Source organism: Danio rerio, chromosome 25, assembly GCF_052040795.2.
Source record: "Danio rerio strain M-AB ecotype USA chromosome 25, GRCz13ab, whole genome shotgun sequence".
NCBI classification, from domain to species: domain Eukaryota; kingdom Metazoa; phylum Chordata; class Actinopteri; order Cypriniformes; family Danionidae; genus Danio; species Danio rerio.
Window position 1 is genome coordinate 30,045,785 of NC_141045.1, and position 19,315 is coordinate 30,065,099.

At 35.9% G+C, this 19,315-nt stretch overlaps 1 protein-coding gene across 6 annotated transcripts in view; it reads left to right on the forward strand.

Annotated features, from left to right (window-relative positions):
• wasla (WASP like actin nucleation promoting factor a) overlaps positions 1-19,315 on the forward strand; it is a 65,676-nt gene that overhangs the window by 2,892 nt on the left and 43,469 nt on the right. For 3 of the 6 annotated variants that reach the window (XR_015525496.1, NM_001083006.1, XM_087310245.1), the window contains 4 exon segments: positions 7,883-8,017; positions 11,523-11,609; positions 11,799-11,895; positions 19,185-19,208. Coding sequence is in view for 4 of the 6 variants with exons in the window: in NM_001083006.1 (NP_001076475.1) it covers positions 7,883-8,017; positions 11,523-11,609; positions 11,799-11,895; positions 19,185-19,208 (343 nt within the window). In the remaining 2 variants the exon portion in view is untranslated. 6 annotated transcript variants of the gene reach the window in all.

The window sequence follows — 19,315 nt, forward strand, 5'->3', positions numbered from 1 at the left end:
GCACAACATCGATAATAATATGTGTAGGTCTACTGGTTTATATAGTTAATTCTATTCTACTTATAATAATTATGATGTTGAATTATTATGTTTGAGATATATGCTTGCAATTGTCATATTAGACAATTTGATTCACTGGTAAAATCAGACATTTGCCATTATCAGATTATATTCAACAAAATATTGTAGGGGTGTAACGATACACTTAGCTCACGATACAATGTGTATCACGATATAATGTTCACGATTCAATATGTATCACGATATTTGGAATAATTTTAAAACTAAACTGAAATGCAAATTTTAATTTAATTACCAAATAAACTATTTTTTTATGTATTTCTTTTGTTTTAACTTGTTAAACTGAACCTTCTTTAAGAAAATAAATTAAACAGGACTGTCTCTGTAAAATAAAACAATTTAAACTTCTTATAAAATATTATTGAAATTATTCAATTCAATTGAATTTAACAGTAAGAGCTTATGGCTTTGCTTGGTCACTTGTGTTTTTTGTGTGTGCAATCTACATTTCCAGGTAATCAGTAGTTCTATAAAATAATCCTGAACTTGTATGTATCTGTCTGAGAGGTTTTTATGGATGGCTGTCTTCATGTTGGGCATTATGAGTGACAGGGTGGCCGTCTTTTCATTTCACAGGACAGTCGTGGCTCTTTTCAGCAGTTTAGACAGGTTTACTATTTCTTCGGCGTTGCTGATGTTGGCGCTATTAAGTATATCATGTTGACATGCATTTTTGTGTACCTCTGTACTCAAAAGAGTTCATGCTCGTCGTTATCATAACTCTAAAATGCGATATGATTATTTAAATAATGTGCACGCTTTCGGTTTCATTTCCACTGCTGTTCATACTTCCCACGCGGTTCCTGAACGATCACTCTGTTCCACAAACTAAATATTGTTTACTACTTTATTACCTGTTAGTCACAACCTGCAGGTTCTGTTCACTGAAGTAGACGCGCGCGCCTATCGCGTCTATCAGTCCGCCCTCTGTAGTAACAGCTCACGGTCAGCTCACGTCATGTGTGATTTTGCGGCCGCCAATACATCATTATATGAAGACAGAATGATATTTTAGGGTGAATTGTACCTTATAAATACAGCATGTGACTCTTTCAACACTATTAGGAGGTATCCATGTCGCTGTGCAAAGTATGTAAATCACTGTGAAGACTTTAAAACTTAGGCTATGTTTGACCCAGTATGCATGTCAATAAGCGGACGAGTCTAAAGCAATGACTGTACAGCCGAATGCTGCTAGACATCTGATTTTGAGAGGATGGGCCATCCTCTATTTCAACTCCACTCATCTTGGTCTGCTAACCTCACTGCTGCTGCAATCTGAACTCGCGTGCGACAGCAGGTGGAACGTATCTCACATGCAAACAGCTCAACTAATAAGAGAAAACGGACGGCATATCGGAATAAAATTGTCATAACGCCACGATGCATATTGTGACATTTTTGCATCGCAATAAATCGTACAACGATAAATCGTTACACCCCTAATATATAGGCTAGAGTAGTTATACTGACATTGTAAACATTTATTTTCATGCAAAACTATGGGTTCGCTATGAAAGAAAAAACATATCAAATGCTTGCCGTAATCATAATTCTAAAATGCGATATGATCATTTAAATGGAGTGCACACTTTCGGTTTCATTTTGACTGCTACTGTAATAGCTGTTCATACTCCGCGCGCGGTCCCCAAACGATAACTCTGTGCCACAAACAGTATATTATTTACAACTGTATTACCTGTTACTCGCAACATATGCAGGTTCTGTTTACTAAAGTTGACGCGCGAGCGTCTATCATTAAGTAGAACGCGCGCGCCCCCTCTCTGTGATAACAGCTCATGGTCAGCAGCTCACGTCACGTGTGATTTCCCAGCCACGAAAACATCATTATATGAAGACAACAATGACATTTTTAGGTGAATTATACCTTATAAATACGTTATGTGACTCATTCAACATCATTTGGAGGTGTCGGTGTTACTGAGCAACATGTGTGAAACAATGAAAAGACTTGTGCAGCCGCCTTTTCTTCTCTCCTGAACTTGAAAATATGATTGGCAGAATCGTAGAAATGCTGGATTAAGATCGTCTAGGGGGTGGAATCAAGATCGCGATCTTTTAACGAATAATTGTGCAGCTCTAATGCACAGCTATGCGCGTTGCATGTGCAGTGGGTCATGCCGATCACTTCATGCAGAAGTATAACCCAGGCTTTACAAGTAAGCATTTGCTTTCTGTTTTATTTATTTTTTTATTTTTCAAATTTCTTCTTGCAACTTGGACAGGTACAAAGTCACATTGTAAGTGTATAACCTATTTGGGTCTCAGTAGATTATGGACTTATCCATTGGTGATTTATTATTATATTTTTTTTGTCAAATTATGAATGAAAATGATATAACAATCATAGAGTTTCTGTGTGGAGTTTGCATGTTTTCTCTGAGTTCCTGTGGGTTTCCTCCGGGTGCTCCGGTTTCCTCCATAGTTCAAAGACATGCGGTACAGGTGAATTGGGTAGGCTAAATTGTCTGTAGTGCATGAGTGTGGATGAGTGTGTGTGGATGTTTCTCAGAGATGGGTTGTGGCTGGAAGGGCATCCGCAGTGTAAAAAAAATGCTGGATAAGTTGCCGCATATTCCGCTGTGGCGACCCCAGATTAATAAAGGGACTAAGCCGAAAAGAAAATGAATGAATGAATAACAATCAGAGACTGTGGACTACTAAAGTATATAAAGAAGAGGGATATGCTTGGCATAGTCAAAGGTTTTCCAGCTAGTGGTTCTTTTAACATTTTTCTCAAGAAATCTGATTCACAAATATGGCATTCTTTCCCATCAGACCTACTTAAGTTGCTCGTCCATGTCTAGGTTAAAACGAAGAGTGTTCGTAAGCAAGCAGTGTCAGTCCAGGAACGGCAGCCAAGAACCAGGCCATAAAGTGGGCTTTCACTGGGAATGACTAAATATGAGACGCATCGTTTGGGGCCAAGATCCAGCAGTCATGAGTTCATTCATCACAGTGTCCCGAACCGGCACCGAAAAACCGAGGGCAGAGGGTGGATGAAGTCCAAATCGCACAATAGTGAGGGAGATGGAGAGAAGGGAAAAGATAGCGATTGGGGGTGGGTTGTGCATGATCAGCAGTCTTTGAGGACAGGAAGTGAACTGATCTGCCTCCTTTCCATGGAGATTTGAGCTTTAATGAATAGGGCTGCTGATCCAGAATCAGGTTTCCAAGTAGACCAAACCAAAGTCTGACATGAAGACGGTGATCCCCATGAAAGTGGTGGAAATGTGTCTTTATTGCGTATTTATGTACTTGGCACAGACTTTTGCAGACAGGAATGCCGACGCAGATGCAGTTAACATGGGGAAAGCCTGGCAAATGTCCATCTGTTTCCTTTTCTTTTGAATTCAGTTACACTCAGCCGATCAATCAAACGTATAGTTTTACATATCCATATGAGGACCTTTGGTTGCTTTGAATGCCAAATCGCATTCGGTGTTTGTGTCATAGGGAAACTTGACTCTCTTTTTGAACTTCATGAACTTTGAATACCGAATTTGTACATTTAGCAATGTCCTTGAATCACTCTGCTCACCAGGAGTGCTTGCTCGTTTTCAAATGCTGAATGTGCAGTCTCAGAGCATGAGGAAGCAGTTTTCCATCAGAAGAAATGAAGAAAAGTCTTGTTTCATTGATGCCTCATTTACTGACGTGGCAGGATCACAAGGAGTGCAAGAGCTTTTCTGCCTGTGCATATTTTTTTTGTTTGCATCAGTTAATTATTAATTAATTATAAAGATTTTTTAAAGTTTGGTCAAAACAACATATTGTTTAAATAGATTTTTAAAACAACTGATAGATTATTACATCTTTATGTATTCTGGGTGCATTAATATTTAATTATTGTTTATGAAATGGTTCATAAATGCTAATGATTTGTCAATAATTATTCATATATTATATTATTATATTTTATTATAATTGGTTAATTTGGTTATTTGATGTAGTCTTTCAGTTTAACTCCTTTATTACTGTTTAGCAATTTTGTTATTCATTTGTTTAAACCATTCTTTAATAATTTTTATTTGATTATTGTTTTAATTACGCATCAATCAATGCCCTGCTGCAGTCAACCAACATGAGTTTCTTAAGTTACTGTCGGTGGTGGAAAGAGTACTGAAAAATCATACTCGAGTAAAAGTACCATTACTTGCCTAAAAATGTAGCGAAAAAGTATCTGTTGTAAATATTACTCAAAGTATAAGTAAAAAGTAAATCTTTTAAGTGTGAGTAGTGAGTATTACATTGTAAAGAGCTGATGCATTTAATATTTTATTTTAAAAGTTAATATTAGGTTTGATTTAGGTTGTGATATCAGGTGACCAAAATTTAATGTCTAGCCAGTGTCTAATGGCAACATTATTTTAATGTCCAATACCAACATCAAATGATGTTGATATTTGGTTGATTTTAGAAAGTGACCAAAATCCAACGTCAAGCCAACATCTTAATCCAATGTCATATTGACAACATATACTGACATTTATTCGTCAGGTAAGGCAACTAAATCCAACATCTGATAGACATCATAGTGGTAGCGTCTACACAACGTTAAGAAGTAACATTATTAGATGTTGATATTTGGTTGATTTTAGGTTGGACATTGACATCGGCCTGATTTTGGGTTCTGTTGTCAACCCATTCTCATTTCCAAACACAATGCAACATCCCCACAACATTGGTGTACGACGTCAACCAGACGTCTTGTTTACGCCTTGTTGCCTGCTGGGTGTTGAAGGCCATTTCGGTCATCATACACTCTCAGAAATAAAGGTATGAGAGCTGTCACTGGGGTGGTACCTTTTCAAAAGGAACACATTTGTACTTGAATGGTCCATATTGGTACCTCAATATTAGTACCTACTAATTTTAAGAGGAACACTTTTGTACTTTTTAGGTGCCAATATGTACCCTTGACGTGTAAATATGGACCTTCTAGGTACAAATTTGTACCTTTTAAAAGGCTACCACCCCAGTGACAACCCTCGTACCTTTATTTTTGAGAGTGTACAGTAAACAGATCAGTGACATGCATCTAAACAGTCTCTCGGTCATTGTGTGTAAAGGTTTTGGACATCTTCTTGGACACTTATAATGCTTCCAAACAGTTTCCTGCAATTATAAATAGACATGTCGAGGTAGATCATTATGATGCGAATTATGAACCTTCTATGTGCGATTTGACTGGACAGAAATCACAGGACTGATTTTTCTAATCCCCATAGACAAGAAAAAAACGTAGTGACCACAGGTTGAAGGATAGCAGTGGAGTAATAGTACCGATACTGCACTACAATTGTACTCAAGGGAAAGTAAAGGTGCACATTTTTAAAACTACTTGGTAAATTACAATTCCTGAGAAAAACTACAGTCATTTGAGTATTTATAATTTGTTACTTTACACCACTGGTTACTGTTTAATAAAAACTAATAATATAAAATCATCTGTTTTGTTCAATAATCTATATGGTTTCCTATCTAAATTGTCAGTTAAATGCGGCACTATTATCTTTCTTGGTCTTGCTTAGTGTAAGTCTGTATGTGTGTGCACAAGTGTTACTTGTCCATGGAAAATATTTCATCTTCTGTGAGATCTTGGCTGTCCTCCCTATGACAGTATTGCCAAGACACTGGCCTATTTTTCCCTTCGGTAACCCATGTCTTGAAAAAGGGTGTTTGAAATGCTGCTTTTGGTCATGTGCATGGAACGCAGACACTCTTCGAGTAAGAGTCCCTATAGAGAGAGAATAAAATGCCCCATCAAGTGTGTCTCCAGGTACTTGGCTGCAGTTTAAATTACAGCAGTATTTGATATCTGCAGTAGCCAGTGTGTGCACCAAAGAACATCATGCAGTATTCATACACTGATTTCTGTCTATTTTTTGGTACATGCTTTCTGAATGAAGTGATTAAGCAGTTTTGGGCAAATGCAACATAGGTTGTTGTTGGTGTATGAGATTTATTTTTATGTATTATGTATGCATGCTTGTTTGTTTTTACTTATTATCAAATTTAAATTGTTTATCTACTACTAATTATCTGTCTGTGTTCAGTCTATAATATTACTAGGCTTCATTTTTGAAAAGAAAATATAGGATTTGTTTGTAATTTAATTAATTTACGTAATTTAAGTGTGTAAGATAACTTGGGGTGACTGGGTTTTTAAAAATTCGTTATTATCAAATTCGTGATCATTAAAACAATGAAGTGGTGTTGGAAATAAATTAATTGGTTATAAACAGTGGTGAGTAGGTTACTTAAAGTAATTAGCTACTAATTATTAGTGTTGTAACAGATGACAAATCTCACGGTTCGGATCGCATTATGATTTTTTAGTTACGCATTGGACCGGTTTTTATAATCAAATAATTTGCTTTTTATTTATTACAAAAACAGTATTGCAAGAACTTTTGGTTTCATAAAATAAAATTAAGAAATAGATAAAAATTAATTGTAAAACATGCAGTATAAATTATTATTTGTAAAACTCATGTTTATTTTTAGTCTCATTTTCAATAAATGATGCAGTTGTTCACTCATAAAACTTCTTGCTTCATTGCTAGATGGATCATAATTGAAAAAATATTCAGTAGCATATTTTTGATGGCTGGTTATCACCTACTTTTGGTTAAATAATGTAATTACTGCCTACAACTTTCATTTTTGTGCAAATGATGGTAATCTTAATCCCACCATAAACATCAGTGGTTTTATCTAAACCATAAACTGTTATCCCAGTACTTCTGTGTTATTTGACTGTTTGTACTTCATAACTAAGTCAAAAGACTAAAAACTGAATCTCGTTCTTGATTTTTGCGTTGTCAGATTTGAATGCAGCAATTCAAAGGATTAATAAACACATCCAAACTACCATCATTTAAAATTTATGTTGCGTGGTTGTTAAGATCCTAATCTTTTAATGATTAATCGTGTACCTTACACTGAATGCATTGATGCAGGCTAAACAACTAGTGACAGAAAACACCTTTAACCTGAGAAACCCACCACATTCCGAATAACCTACCACAACTTCTTCCATCGTCATTGTATTTTACAGAAAAGCCTAAATGCTTTCATACATGTAATTTTAAATGACACGAGAGGGCGATCTCTCTCTGTGATCATTACAAAATTTAGAATTAATCTACAAGAAAAAAAAAAATGCTTTAATGCTTGGGTCCAGCATGTTCCAAACCATGTGTTGTGATTCGTATGAATCACGGATCAACCGTTAGCCGTAACACCCCTACTAATTATTAAATTGTATTTAAAATTCCTGACACTATATTTCATACTGCATTTACGTTTTTTTCATTCTCTTTTGTTTTTTGAACATGTGAATTGTCAGATATATCTGACCTACTTTAGATAAAAAAAATCATGTCATGCAAAATATCTAAAAGAAATCGTATAACAAAAAACATTTATTCTGTTTCTCTAAATTGATTATATAATACTGTTTAATTTACATTAAGTTTAAAGCAAGTACATTAGAAGGAGCTGTAATTAAATTACATACAAAGTAATCCATTACTTTTTCAGCAGATTTGTAATTTAATAAGTTACTAGTTACTTTGTAATTAAGTACACCCATCACTTTATTAGCTTACATCTCTTTCATGACACATTTATGATTCCGTTTACAAAAAATGTTAATAAATGTCACCCTACTCTCCTCAAATAGTAAAACTTTAGATTTTAGAGATTCCTTCTAAATGTACAGTTTGCTTGTTTTATGAAGTTTATGAATTTCATGAGTTGTATTTTTTTGCAGACATTATGCTCAGCAGTGGTCCAGGTTTACGGGGCGGACAGGGGCTCATCCTGGGCCAAGCGGTGCTGTGGCGTTGCCTGTTTGGTGAAAGACAACCCTCAGAGGTCTTATTTTATCCGTGTCTTTGATATCAAGGTGAGCCCTGTCAGATGATCAGATGAATGGCAAATGTATTAGACCCTTCAGTTACCTTCCTCATTAAATTCATAGTGGGCCCAAAAAGCAAGCTTTATTTACTCACGCTGCCTTAGTTCTGATGCTCTATGCACCACAAAAGAAGAGAAAAACATAAGTTTAAAAAAAACTGTGTTGGACGAGTGTTAGAATCACAGATTTGTCCCATGTGACACCTAATAATTTTCAGTTTTCTGGGAGTTAAAGATAGGGTTTGGTGAAAAACAAACCGCAAATCAATCAATTAAATATTAAATGAAAATCCTGACCCTGGTGGTTCGTATACGTGCATGACTGCACACAGCAACTAAGCAACACAGTCTCATTAGAAATACAATGCAACTACAAAAACATGCTTCAACACATTTTGATTGCAGTTTCTAGGTAAAGTGAGTACTATGGGGCAGCATGGCACCAACAAATTGTTCCTTTTCTCTATAATAATATTTGAAGTCACATATCATCAATGGATAAAGAATTATTTTTTGTGCATTAATTGTAAATAAAAACTACAAAACAACTTTTAAAATTGGTTATTTTTCTTCTGCAAAAGGAATTTGAGGACTATCCTAAATCTGGTCCACAACAGACAGGAAGTACAGCACCTTGCCTGTCTACTGGTCCAAATTTTATCCATCTGTCCAAATGAAGCGAATTCAGAAGCATACATATGCGCACAAATGAAAGCATTGTTCTGTTTATAGCAGGGGTGTCCAAACTTGGTACTGTAGAGCTGGTGTCCTGCAGATTTTAGCTTCAACTTGCCTCAACACACCTGCATGGATGTTTCAAGAATGCCTAGTAAGAGCTTGATAAGCAAGTTTTGGTGTGTCTGATTGGGGTTGACACTAAACTTTGCAGGACACCGGCCCTCCAGGACCAAGTTTGGGCAACCCTTGTTTACAGCTTGTGTATGTGCAAGCCCTTACTGTTGCAATCTAAATTGAATACAGAATTGATTTTTAACTTTTAGGAACCAATCCAGAACCATTAGAGAAAGAATCCCAGTTTGTTGATGGATCTATTTTTTTTTCTTTTTCAACTCCTAATAAAATTATAAGTAACACATTTTAGATTCACAAAACAGTTCTCTCTAGTGGATTTGTCTTCTGAAACATGAAACAAATGTACCTGGAGTAGTGTGTTTTACATTTAGCAAAAATTTAGAATGTGTCCTCACTCCAGCCTATAGCAAGATAGTGTACTGGGCCAGGTCCAATACAGAGTGATGTGCACACTAGCGGTTGTTTTTAGAAATTATAGTTATATATATTAATTATTAGATTACCTTTTACATTGTTTGTTATTAACATCTATACCTACTCAACCATAATTCCAACCGTCACAGTAGCATGGGTGTTACAATTGGACCTGATCAAGTACATCATTGTGCTACAGACCTTAGTAAGGACATCTTGAAAATGTAGGCTAAGCCATGTGTTTCTAATAAGCCTGGGTTGCAACTTCAAGTGCCTCAATTCATGCTGACTTACAAGCAGTGGTGAGAAATCAAGATAAAACATAAAATTCAATTAGTGTTCCTAATCTCTCTATCTTCTCTGTAGATAACTGCTGTAAAATGTCAACTGTCATTTATTGTCAATTAGCTTTGGAACCGATATCTGGCAACCAGAGTTTTAGTCTAAATTTATTATGAAGAAACTGCACAGACAGGATAATATGAGATTTTTTTAAGCACTGCATATCATTTAGCAAATTTTATTAATCTTGATTTATCAAACTAATGCATTTGTAAACATTGACGGGGTGAATTGAAATAAAATGCTACACTAATGAACAAAGCAGTGGATGAACACTAATGGCCAAGTTCAGTTTTTTGTTAAGCGACGCTTGTAGTGTTTCATTGCCCATTTTTTATTTTTATTTTTTATAACCAGACCCAATCATGTACCTGTAAAATACCTGGAATATACAGCATGTCTTATGGGACCTTTCTGATACGTTTGTGTGTGCGTGTGTGTCTGTGTGTGTGTGTGTGTGTAAGTGTGTGTAAGTGTGTGTGTGTGTGTGTGTGTGTGTTTACTTAAAGTATTAGTTCACTCAAACATTTAGAGAGAACCTCATGTAATTTCTAGCCCCTTACATCTTCCGAAAACAAATTAAGATATTTTAGTTGAAATTCAAGAGCTCTCTTGTCCTGAATAAACAGGAACGGTCCTGGGGTACTCAAAATCCAGAAAAAGATCCACTGGAGTTCAATGGAATGTTTTTTCACAGTGTTTTTCTGGATTTTTTTGGAGACCATAGGGCTGTTCCTACCTATCAAGGGGCCAACGGGCCCTCAGATTTCATCTAAGATATCCTAATTTGTTTTATGAAGATGAACAAAAGTCTCAGGGGATTGAGATGACATTGGGGAGAAAATTTAGTTACAAAATGTTTCATTTTATTAAGAACTAACCCTTTAATGCTGGAAATTGTTCACTATAGACAAGAACAAACATTTTTCCCATCAGACTTTATTGATTTGTTTGTTTGTTTTAGTTTTTTTCTTCATTTCGGTTTTGACAGAAGGACACACAGTTGAAGTCAGAATCATTAGCCCCCCGTTTATTTTTTCCCCTAATTTCTGTTTAACAGAGAGAAGATTTTTTTTTTCAACACATTTCTAAACAGTTTTAATAACTGATTTATTTTATCTTTGCCATGATGACAGTAAATAATATTTTACTAATTTCTAATTGCTAAAAATTTTCACCTTAAAATGGTGTTTAAACTATTTAAAACTGCTTTTTTTCATTATTATCAGACCTGTGAAAATGTCCTTGCTCTGTTAAACATCATTTGGCAAATATTTTAAAAAGAAAAAAAAAAATATCAAATGAGGGCTAATAATTCTGACTTCAACTGTACATGAACAATTGCTTTAAACCACATGTGTCAAACTCTGCACAGTTTAGTTCCAACCCTAATTAAACACACCTCATCAAACTAATTGAGTCATTCAGGCTTGTTTGAAACCTACAGGTCAAGCCACTGCACTTCTTTTTACCCCATTGACTTCCATTCATACCCATGTGAATGCGACAGACCAGAAATGCAAGCTCGTGCGACAGCTCATGCAGCTCGCTTCATTGCAAAGTTTAAGCTTGGTGGACTGTAACCTGCGAAATCGCATCACAGGATTGCGTGAGACCAATAGAAGATCAAAACTTGACCTCTGTGTACAGATATTAAAAATATGGACCCATCGCTTGCTTTTTTGATATCTAATCAACTTTTTTTAATCCCACCCCTTTTCGTAGCATCGTATGACAGAATATTGCATGCTCAAAATCTAGTGGGACTGCGGCATAAGTGTCATGGAGCAGGGTTGGAACTAATCTGTGCAGGGCTACAGCCCTCCAGGAACTGTATCTGACACCCCTTCTATAAACTATCCATGCCAATAACAAACAAAGGAAAAGTGTAACTGTTATAATGCCTTGTTTCTTATGTTTTTCAGGATGGAAAAACAAAATTTGAGCAGGAGCTCTACAATAATTTTGCGATTAGTAGTTCAAGAGCATACTTCATTACATTTGCAGGAGACGTGAGTCTTTTTTCTTAATATTTCATGTTGCTTACTTGACTGTAAATAAGAAGACAAACTGAGAAATCTAGCCAGCGATTTTACATGTAAAACTTTGTTTGGCTAAACACTTTCTTGGTTAAACTACTTCTGAGCTTTAGTTAGGATATGATTGGCTTTATTGGTCATATGGTGTGTTTTGCTCTTTAGTCTTGTCAGATGGGCCTCAACTTTGCCAGTGAAGAGGAAGCCAAAAGATTTAGAAGCGCACTCAACGAACTGCTAAACAGACGACAGAGGAAAACCGGTAAACTTGCTGGTTTAAATGTCTTATTTTTCATTTACTCACCCTTATGTTATTCCAAATCCACTCCATATGACTTTGTTATTATCTCTTGTCAGTTTTATTTTTTTGGCCACACTCTGAATAAATATGCTTTATATGAGCATTTTTCCTTCCAAATCTGTTTTTATTATGAGTTTAAATTAGTTATTTTTTTGTTTTTGTCAAAAACATCAATCATAGCAAACCATATTACCACGTTTTGGTTCTGTAGACAGTTAAATATGTTCTTATTTTAATTAGGTACAGTTAGTATAGTCATTGATTCAGGAGTAGCATAATCGATTACGTATTTCACCATTAATAAATGACTACAGTTAAATCAGAACATCCACTCACAGTTTACACATTCCACATTAATAAAGATATATAAAAACTGATTTAGAATAAAATAGAAAAAATATAAATTACAATAATCAAATAAAGATAAAAATAAAAAGATTCCTATTTGATTTGTGTGCTGTATGCAAATTTCTGTTAAATTATACAGTAAATTTGTGTGAAGACTGGCTCAAGATATTATTTTACCTAAAAAATACTCTCCACACCACCACTAGTGTGCAGCATCCACTTGGATGATGCGACGGCAGCCAAAGGACAACGGCGCCACCGCACTAACCACACACCAGCTATTGGTGAAGTGGAGAGACAGTGATAGAGCCAATTCGGTGGATGGGGATGATTGGGAGGCCATGATCGTAAGGGCTGATAGAGGGACTTTGGCTAGGACACCGGGGTTACACCCCTGCTCTTTCACGAGAAGTGCCATGAGATTTTAATGACCACAGAGAGTCAGGACCTCGGTTTAACGTCTCATCTGAAAGACGGCACCCACTGACAGTATATTGTCCTCTTCACTTTACTGGGGCATTAGGACTCACGCAGACCACAGGTTAAGTGCCCCCTGCTGGCCTTTCTAACACCACTTCCAACAGCAACCCAGTTTTTCCCAAGTGGTCTCCCATCCACATTTGAGCACGTTCTTAAACACAGCTGGCTATTGTGTTCATGTGCTCAAAAGAAATGACTGTAAATGGCCGTGAAGGTCATCAGTTCACTGATGTTTACCAAGTGCAAATACAGATCCACAGACATTGGAGTGTTTCAATGTTGTTCAGTCAACTGATCTGTCTATGGGTTGGCATAGGAGCAATTTTCTGATGGATTGACTTCAAATTAGGGCCAGGTCGAAAAACAATATTAAAATGAATCGTGATATAATTTTTATCAATAACAATGATCAGCGCTGAACCTTTTTACTCTATATTTGTCATGGTATGAGGTGGATGCAGATGAGGCGGGAAATGAAGGATTTATTTAAAAAAACTAAACAAAAACAAAACTTGAACCTCCCCATGTGGGGAAAACATGCCATTATATTACACACTCCACTAGACTTAACTTGACATGGTCCTTGGCATGGCACACTACATTTAACAACTGTTGTAGACCAGGGGCCTGTTTCAGAAAGCAGGTTAAGTTAAAACTCAGAGTAGTTTAACCCTGAAATGAGAGAAACTCTGGGTTTTCTGTTTCAAAATGGCAGGTTTGTTAAACTCGAGAAAGCAGGGTAAGTCAAGCCTGTTTCTAAAAGAGAGTTAACTTTAACTCAGAGTCAGTTACCGTGGTAACTTACTCTGTGAATCTAACCTGGTCCGGAGCAGGTTTTATCCTCTAAACTCTGGGTTTCTGTCGGTCTCCTCACCTTTTTAAAGATAAAGCGGTATTTCTCGCATTAGTCTTACATTTCCACACTCCTATTTTAGAGCATAAAAAAGATTGATGGAAACGTCATGATTCACATAACTTTTGAAAATACGCATAATATAACATGTGCATAACTGAGTAGGTTAAACTTTTATTGGATGAGATGCACATAAACTACGAAGTGCACTTAACAAATTACAGTATGTACATTAAAAAATGGTTTGTTAGAGATGATGATGAAAATGTGTGTGAAAGGACAAACCAGCAGACTGAGCACACTGCAGAACATCTTAAATGGTGTTTTAGTCATTCTAAAATGCCTTACCTGTTTCATTATTAGTGTATATTATTAATTACCTCCGAGCGTCTGGAGCGTGTCAAGATCTCCGCGTCTGGCTTCAAACGCCCCCACGTGTTCATTGTGTGTCAATTGTCTTCTGAGGCTCAGGTACATTAATTAAATAAAAAAATCATTGATGCAGCATATTCTACCGCAGTAAACTCTGTTTTTAGTGTTGATATTTGCCGCAAGTTAATCAGGAAGTGACGATTGTGTTCTCTTCGACTCTTTGGATAAAAACGCTGCTTTATTTTTAGGCGTTATTCCAGTTTTGCACAAATTTATGTAATAGCCTATATTTTGATGGAAACACAGCTATTGCCTACATTTTTGTCACACACAGAACAAATCAGGTACGAGGCTTGTCCTTTTTTTATAAATTATTAGCTTAACCTTCGACATGCACTGTTACTAGATTAATGGGATTATTATTCTGTCTAAATTATTTGAGTTCTGCTTACCTTCTTAATGTTATATCAACCTCTGTCACTTGATCAATAAAAAGGCAGACACATAACAAGTGCACTGTTAAATCTATTAAAACTGATAAAAGTGTATAAAAGTTTAGAAAAAAAGTATAAACGTCACACATTACATTACTTATTTTATTATACTTAAAATGTTTAAATACTTAAAATTAAAAATTACGCATTAACTTGGGCAGCTGTTTTCCCACGCTGTCTCTATTTCACTGATGGTTGCTTAATTTTAAATATATACGCTCATATTTGCTATAACTTTACATGAGCACATCAAGTTCAGCTGGAGAAAGAAATGCTGATCTCTTTTTTTAAGATGTTGCCATAGTCACTCGTAATATCTGCGCTCCATTGATAATGCCTTTTTATAGTCATGGTGTGCGCGCTTAACTCTGAGTTGGTCTACTCAAAGTTGATTGACCCAACTCAGATTAGCTGTTCTGAAACCGAAAACTCAGAGTTTTTAATCTCTCTGTAAATCAACTCAGAGTGCAAGTTTAAACTCCGAGTTGTTTGAACCTCCTTACTGAAACAGGCCCCAGACATCAAAGAAACTCATACAACAGCAAGAGCAAGCATACAATCAACAACGGACCAGCACAGGACAGAGCACACTAGGAGAATAATTAGGAAAGACAAACCAATGAACAGACAGGCGAACAAGTGAAAATAACAATTACAAACAGGATAACTAGGTGGGTGGGACAAAACGCTAGACAGAACACATGATGGTACAAGAACACACAACACAAGCATGTGTTTGCATACAAACAGAACTAGAACACACAGCCAATGAGAGAGCTCATTGACTGCATAAATAAAGATATTTACCGTGCGCTCACATATGTGACGTGAATGTTCCCTCCCAGCGCCATCCAAGGCCGAAACCAACTGAGATGCTAAGAATGAACATAACGGCGCAGACAAAACAAACATGAGGACAAGAGCATGCAACCATACCATGGTCAGGCCTCACGCGCCCACATCTTGCGTTAACGCGCATGGTCCGAGCATGACCAGGCAGGCGCTCACATAATGACAAGGACAATGACAAGAAAGAGGTACTCGACCTGAGAAAACTCAAGCACTAAATTTAACACATGACCTGACTAGTGTCTGGACTCTGCCACCAAAACAAGAATTAACAGGACTTGAGTGGCAGAATCCTGACAATGTTTATCATAATAATATTGGCTTTAAGAGCCAGTCACACAGCAGAAAAGAGCAACAATGGGAATCTAGAAGTGTGTTGATATTAGAGATACACCGAATATTTGGCCATAAAAAAAAAATTATTGGCCGAAAATTTGCCATTTAATGGACCCTCTAATTTTTGTCACTCCAGTCATTTTTTTAGGGAACCCTATTATACAATAACAATTTAATACAATAACAACTTGTATTAATATATATATATATATATATATATATATATATATATATATATATATATATATATATATATATATATATATTTGTTATCGTTCACCATGGAAAATAATTATCGAAATTGCACTTTTGCTATAACGCCCAGCCCTACTTCAGATACAAAAGGATTTGAAATGCACAAATGTTAAAGAGATCTGAACGTTTTTAAGATTTCAGTACCAATTAGTACCGAAATTCCATTATCGTGACAATACTAGCGGGCATAAAGATAGTACTACCTTCGAAGGCTACAGTAGGTGAGAGTTCAAAGTGACTATTACCGCCGGGCCCTATACCGCCGCCGTTTGAAATAGCTGCCGCTCTGTTTTTAGTGTATGACCGCAGTTTGTGAATAAGCCGCCAGGGGGCTGTACCTTTGTGGCTTTTGTTCGCTTATAAATTACACCAAAAATAGCACATGCGCAAGATAGGATTTGGATCGGTACTAGCTGGCTTTAACCCGATCCAGCAAAAATATGCATTATCCAACTGATATCCGATCAAAGTATTGGCATCGGTTCATCCCCAGTTAGTAAGCGTAAAAGCTCCATATATAATTTATTGTAATTTCATGTAAATGAGTGAACTACACTATACAAAGTGTTTCCTTTTTTGATGAAAGAATGTAAGTCATATGGGTTTGGAGCAACATGTGGATGGGATTTTATTATTAACCTGTTGTTTTTGCAGTTTTGTTTCTCTTTCCTCATCTTTCCTGGTGTTCATTCTCAGTTTGTAGTTGTAATCTTGTCATAGTGTTGTAGTCGTAGCAAGTGTGCTGGCATTCTCTCCATAGGGTGTGTCGTAAAACCTTCACAGTAGACCTTTTCTCCTCATGTCCCGCTTGTAAACGCAGCAGTCTCTCTTTTTTCCCCACTTCCTGGCTGGGTTCCAGTACTTCCTGCTCTGTTTTGCATGCTGGGCTTTGAAGTTTAGGCTTCTCTCTGCACTAACTGGATTTAAAAGAGGCCCTGGTGCCTTAAATGCCTCCTGTGTCTGCCCTCTTGTCTGCGTTTTTAATGTGGTCAAATTACAAACAAACATGCTGAATCACTTCTTGTGCAGTTCAGTTTCATTCAGATGTATAGGGAATTCAGATCTCTTCTGGTTGTTACATGTGAAGAGATTAAAAATGATATTTGAATAATATTTTTGGGTAAAATTTGAGTATATTATAAACCGTTTTTAATTATTCACACTTATATTAAACTTTTTATACTTCTATTATACTTTTTTCATTTTAAATCAATGAATTTGTTTTAAATTCTAAATAGAAAATATTAGTTTAGAGATGTGGCTATAATTGGTTTGTTAAATATCTTAAATATGTTTTAATCATGTACTTTCAATTCAAAATAATATTAAGTAGCATATCTTATAAATAATTGATAAAATCAGTTGAGGTCTTTATTGTGATACAAGAATGACGTCTAAGTGGTTGGCATTGAAACTTGGAGTAATGAATGCTGAAAAGATAGCTTTGCCATTGCAGTAATGAATTACATTTTTTCAATTTATTAAATTGGAAAATAATTTTTTTTTAAATTATAATAATCATTTACAATATTTCATTTTTAACTTTATTTATTTATTGAAATGCATAAATGCAGCTTTGATGAACATAAAAGGCTTCTTTCAAATACATTTAAAACTTGTACAAAAATAATAAATAAATAAATACATTTGTTGTTTTAAAAAAATATTGTTTTATTTTTATAATTTAGACGGTTGCATGCCTATGTCACTTTTAAATGACAATTAAATTAAATATGTTCTATACATTTAGTAAATCTATTATATAAACCTATAATCATTAGGGATGCAGCGGTTCTCTGTAATAAAACAGTATCGTCCCGTTGTCCTCCCATGGTTCGGTGCGCCCTGTGATCCGTGGTTCAGAATATGCATTATTAATATTTATTTGGTAATTAAAACAACTGCAACAAAGCCGTTCCGCCTTGGTATGCTTCCGATTACCTTTCATGGAAAGTGAAGAAGATACAGCGCAAATGCGCAGGTGAGGCCAAATCACAGCTCATTGCTGTCAGTGTTTCAACAGACACTCAAATAAATTCAGACAGACCTGAAAACATATGGAATGCCGTTTTAAAGATGGCTTAGATCAGTGGTCACTTACAGGCAAATTCCGTTGCAAAGATCAGTGGGCACTAACAGGTGGATCAAGGTCCGTGTCCAGACCCATACGGACGCGGACATACAACAGGTCTGTTACTTCTTCCGCACCAGATCGCTCCTACTATTTACTATTTACCTGCTTTCTGTGGGTATCAACTGATCTTATCGACTGACTGTTCCCGCTGAATTAAGAGAGAAAAGCCGAGTGCTCTCTCTTTGCTTAAGTTTCATTCTCTGAAATAGTGCTTAGTGAAACGGAACTCTCTGAAATCACAATACATAGAAATCATAAATAAAAGTGTGTTGTTGGCTTGGCTATGTAAGCATAATGTAAAAAGAAGTAATCAGTTCCTTAGAAGTGCACAAATATTAGAATGTGTTGACATAAAAATTATTATCTGCATAATTTCATAGAGACTGTTGAGTCGAGATGTAAAATAGAAAAAGGGCAAACTTAAGTTTATTTTTTTTAAGCAGTTTATTTGAACATTCAGTTTTCAAAATGCCCTACTTTTTTAGCTGTTTGAAGCTATTGCATTGTCAGGTGTTTGTTACCCAATCAATATGTTTATTGTTATTTGAATTGTTCTCTAGGCATTTTTTTCTGAGCATGGCACAAACGGTACTGTTGCGAAACTGTGACCCTAAAACCGTGATACACCGAACCATGAGTAGATTGAACCATTGCACCCCTACTAATCATATTATCGATTACGTTAAAATATAAATGCAACCTTTTATGTTTGAAAGATTTTAAAACTATGACATTATGATTTCTGCCCCTCTGTAAGGGAGTATTTTAACAGTACCGAAAACCCAATTTACTTTTGAGACCAAAATTATAGCACAATGGTCAGTTTGTTCATGAATGAACGACAGATATGGAAAGAAGTAATGTATATTAAAGGAAATTGGGGAAAATTCAGTAGTAAAAATTTCAATAAAACAAGTCATTAGGTTTGTGAATGTCTTGAAAAAGGCCACAGGAGCTCTGGGCACCTCTGTTTACCCTTTTTTCTCCCTAACCTTTCCAAAACTAATATTTATTCCACCATTTCCCTCTCCTTTGGGTGGCCTACCAGCTCTTTTCCTTTCTATTTCTGACCTCACTAGTTGTTTAATTCAGCCTCAACGTTTTAACAATGTTAATTTTGTTTTTGCAGAGAAAAGGCGTGACCCACCAAATGGTATGTGTCCTGGTACTTACATTTACTCATGTATTTACTCCTAATGTTGTCAGATCTAATCAGTTTGTGTTTAGTTGTTTTGTATTAAATTGTTAAAGGAATTGTGC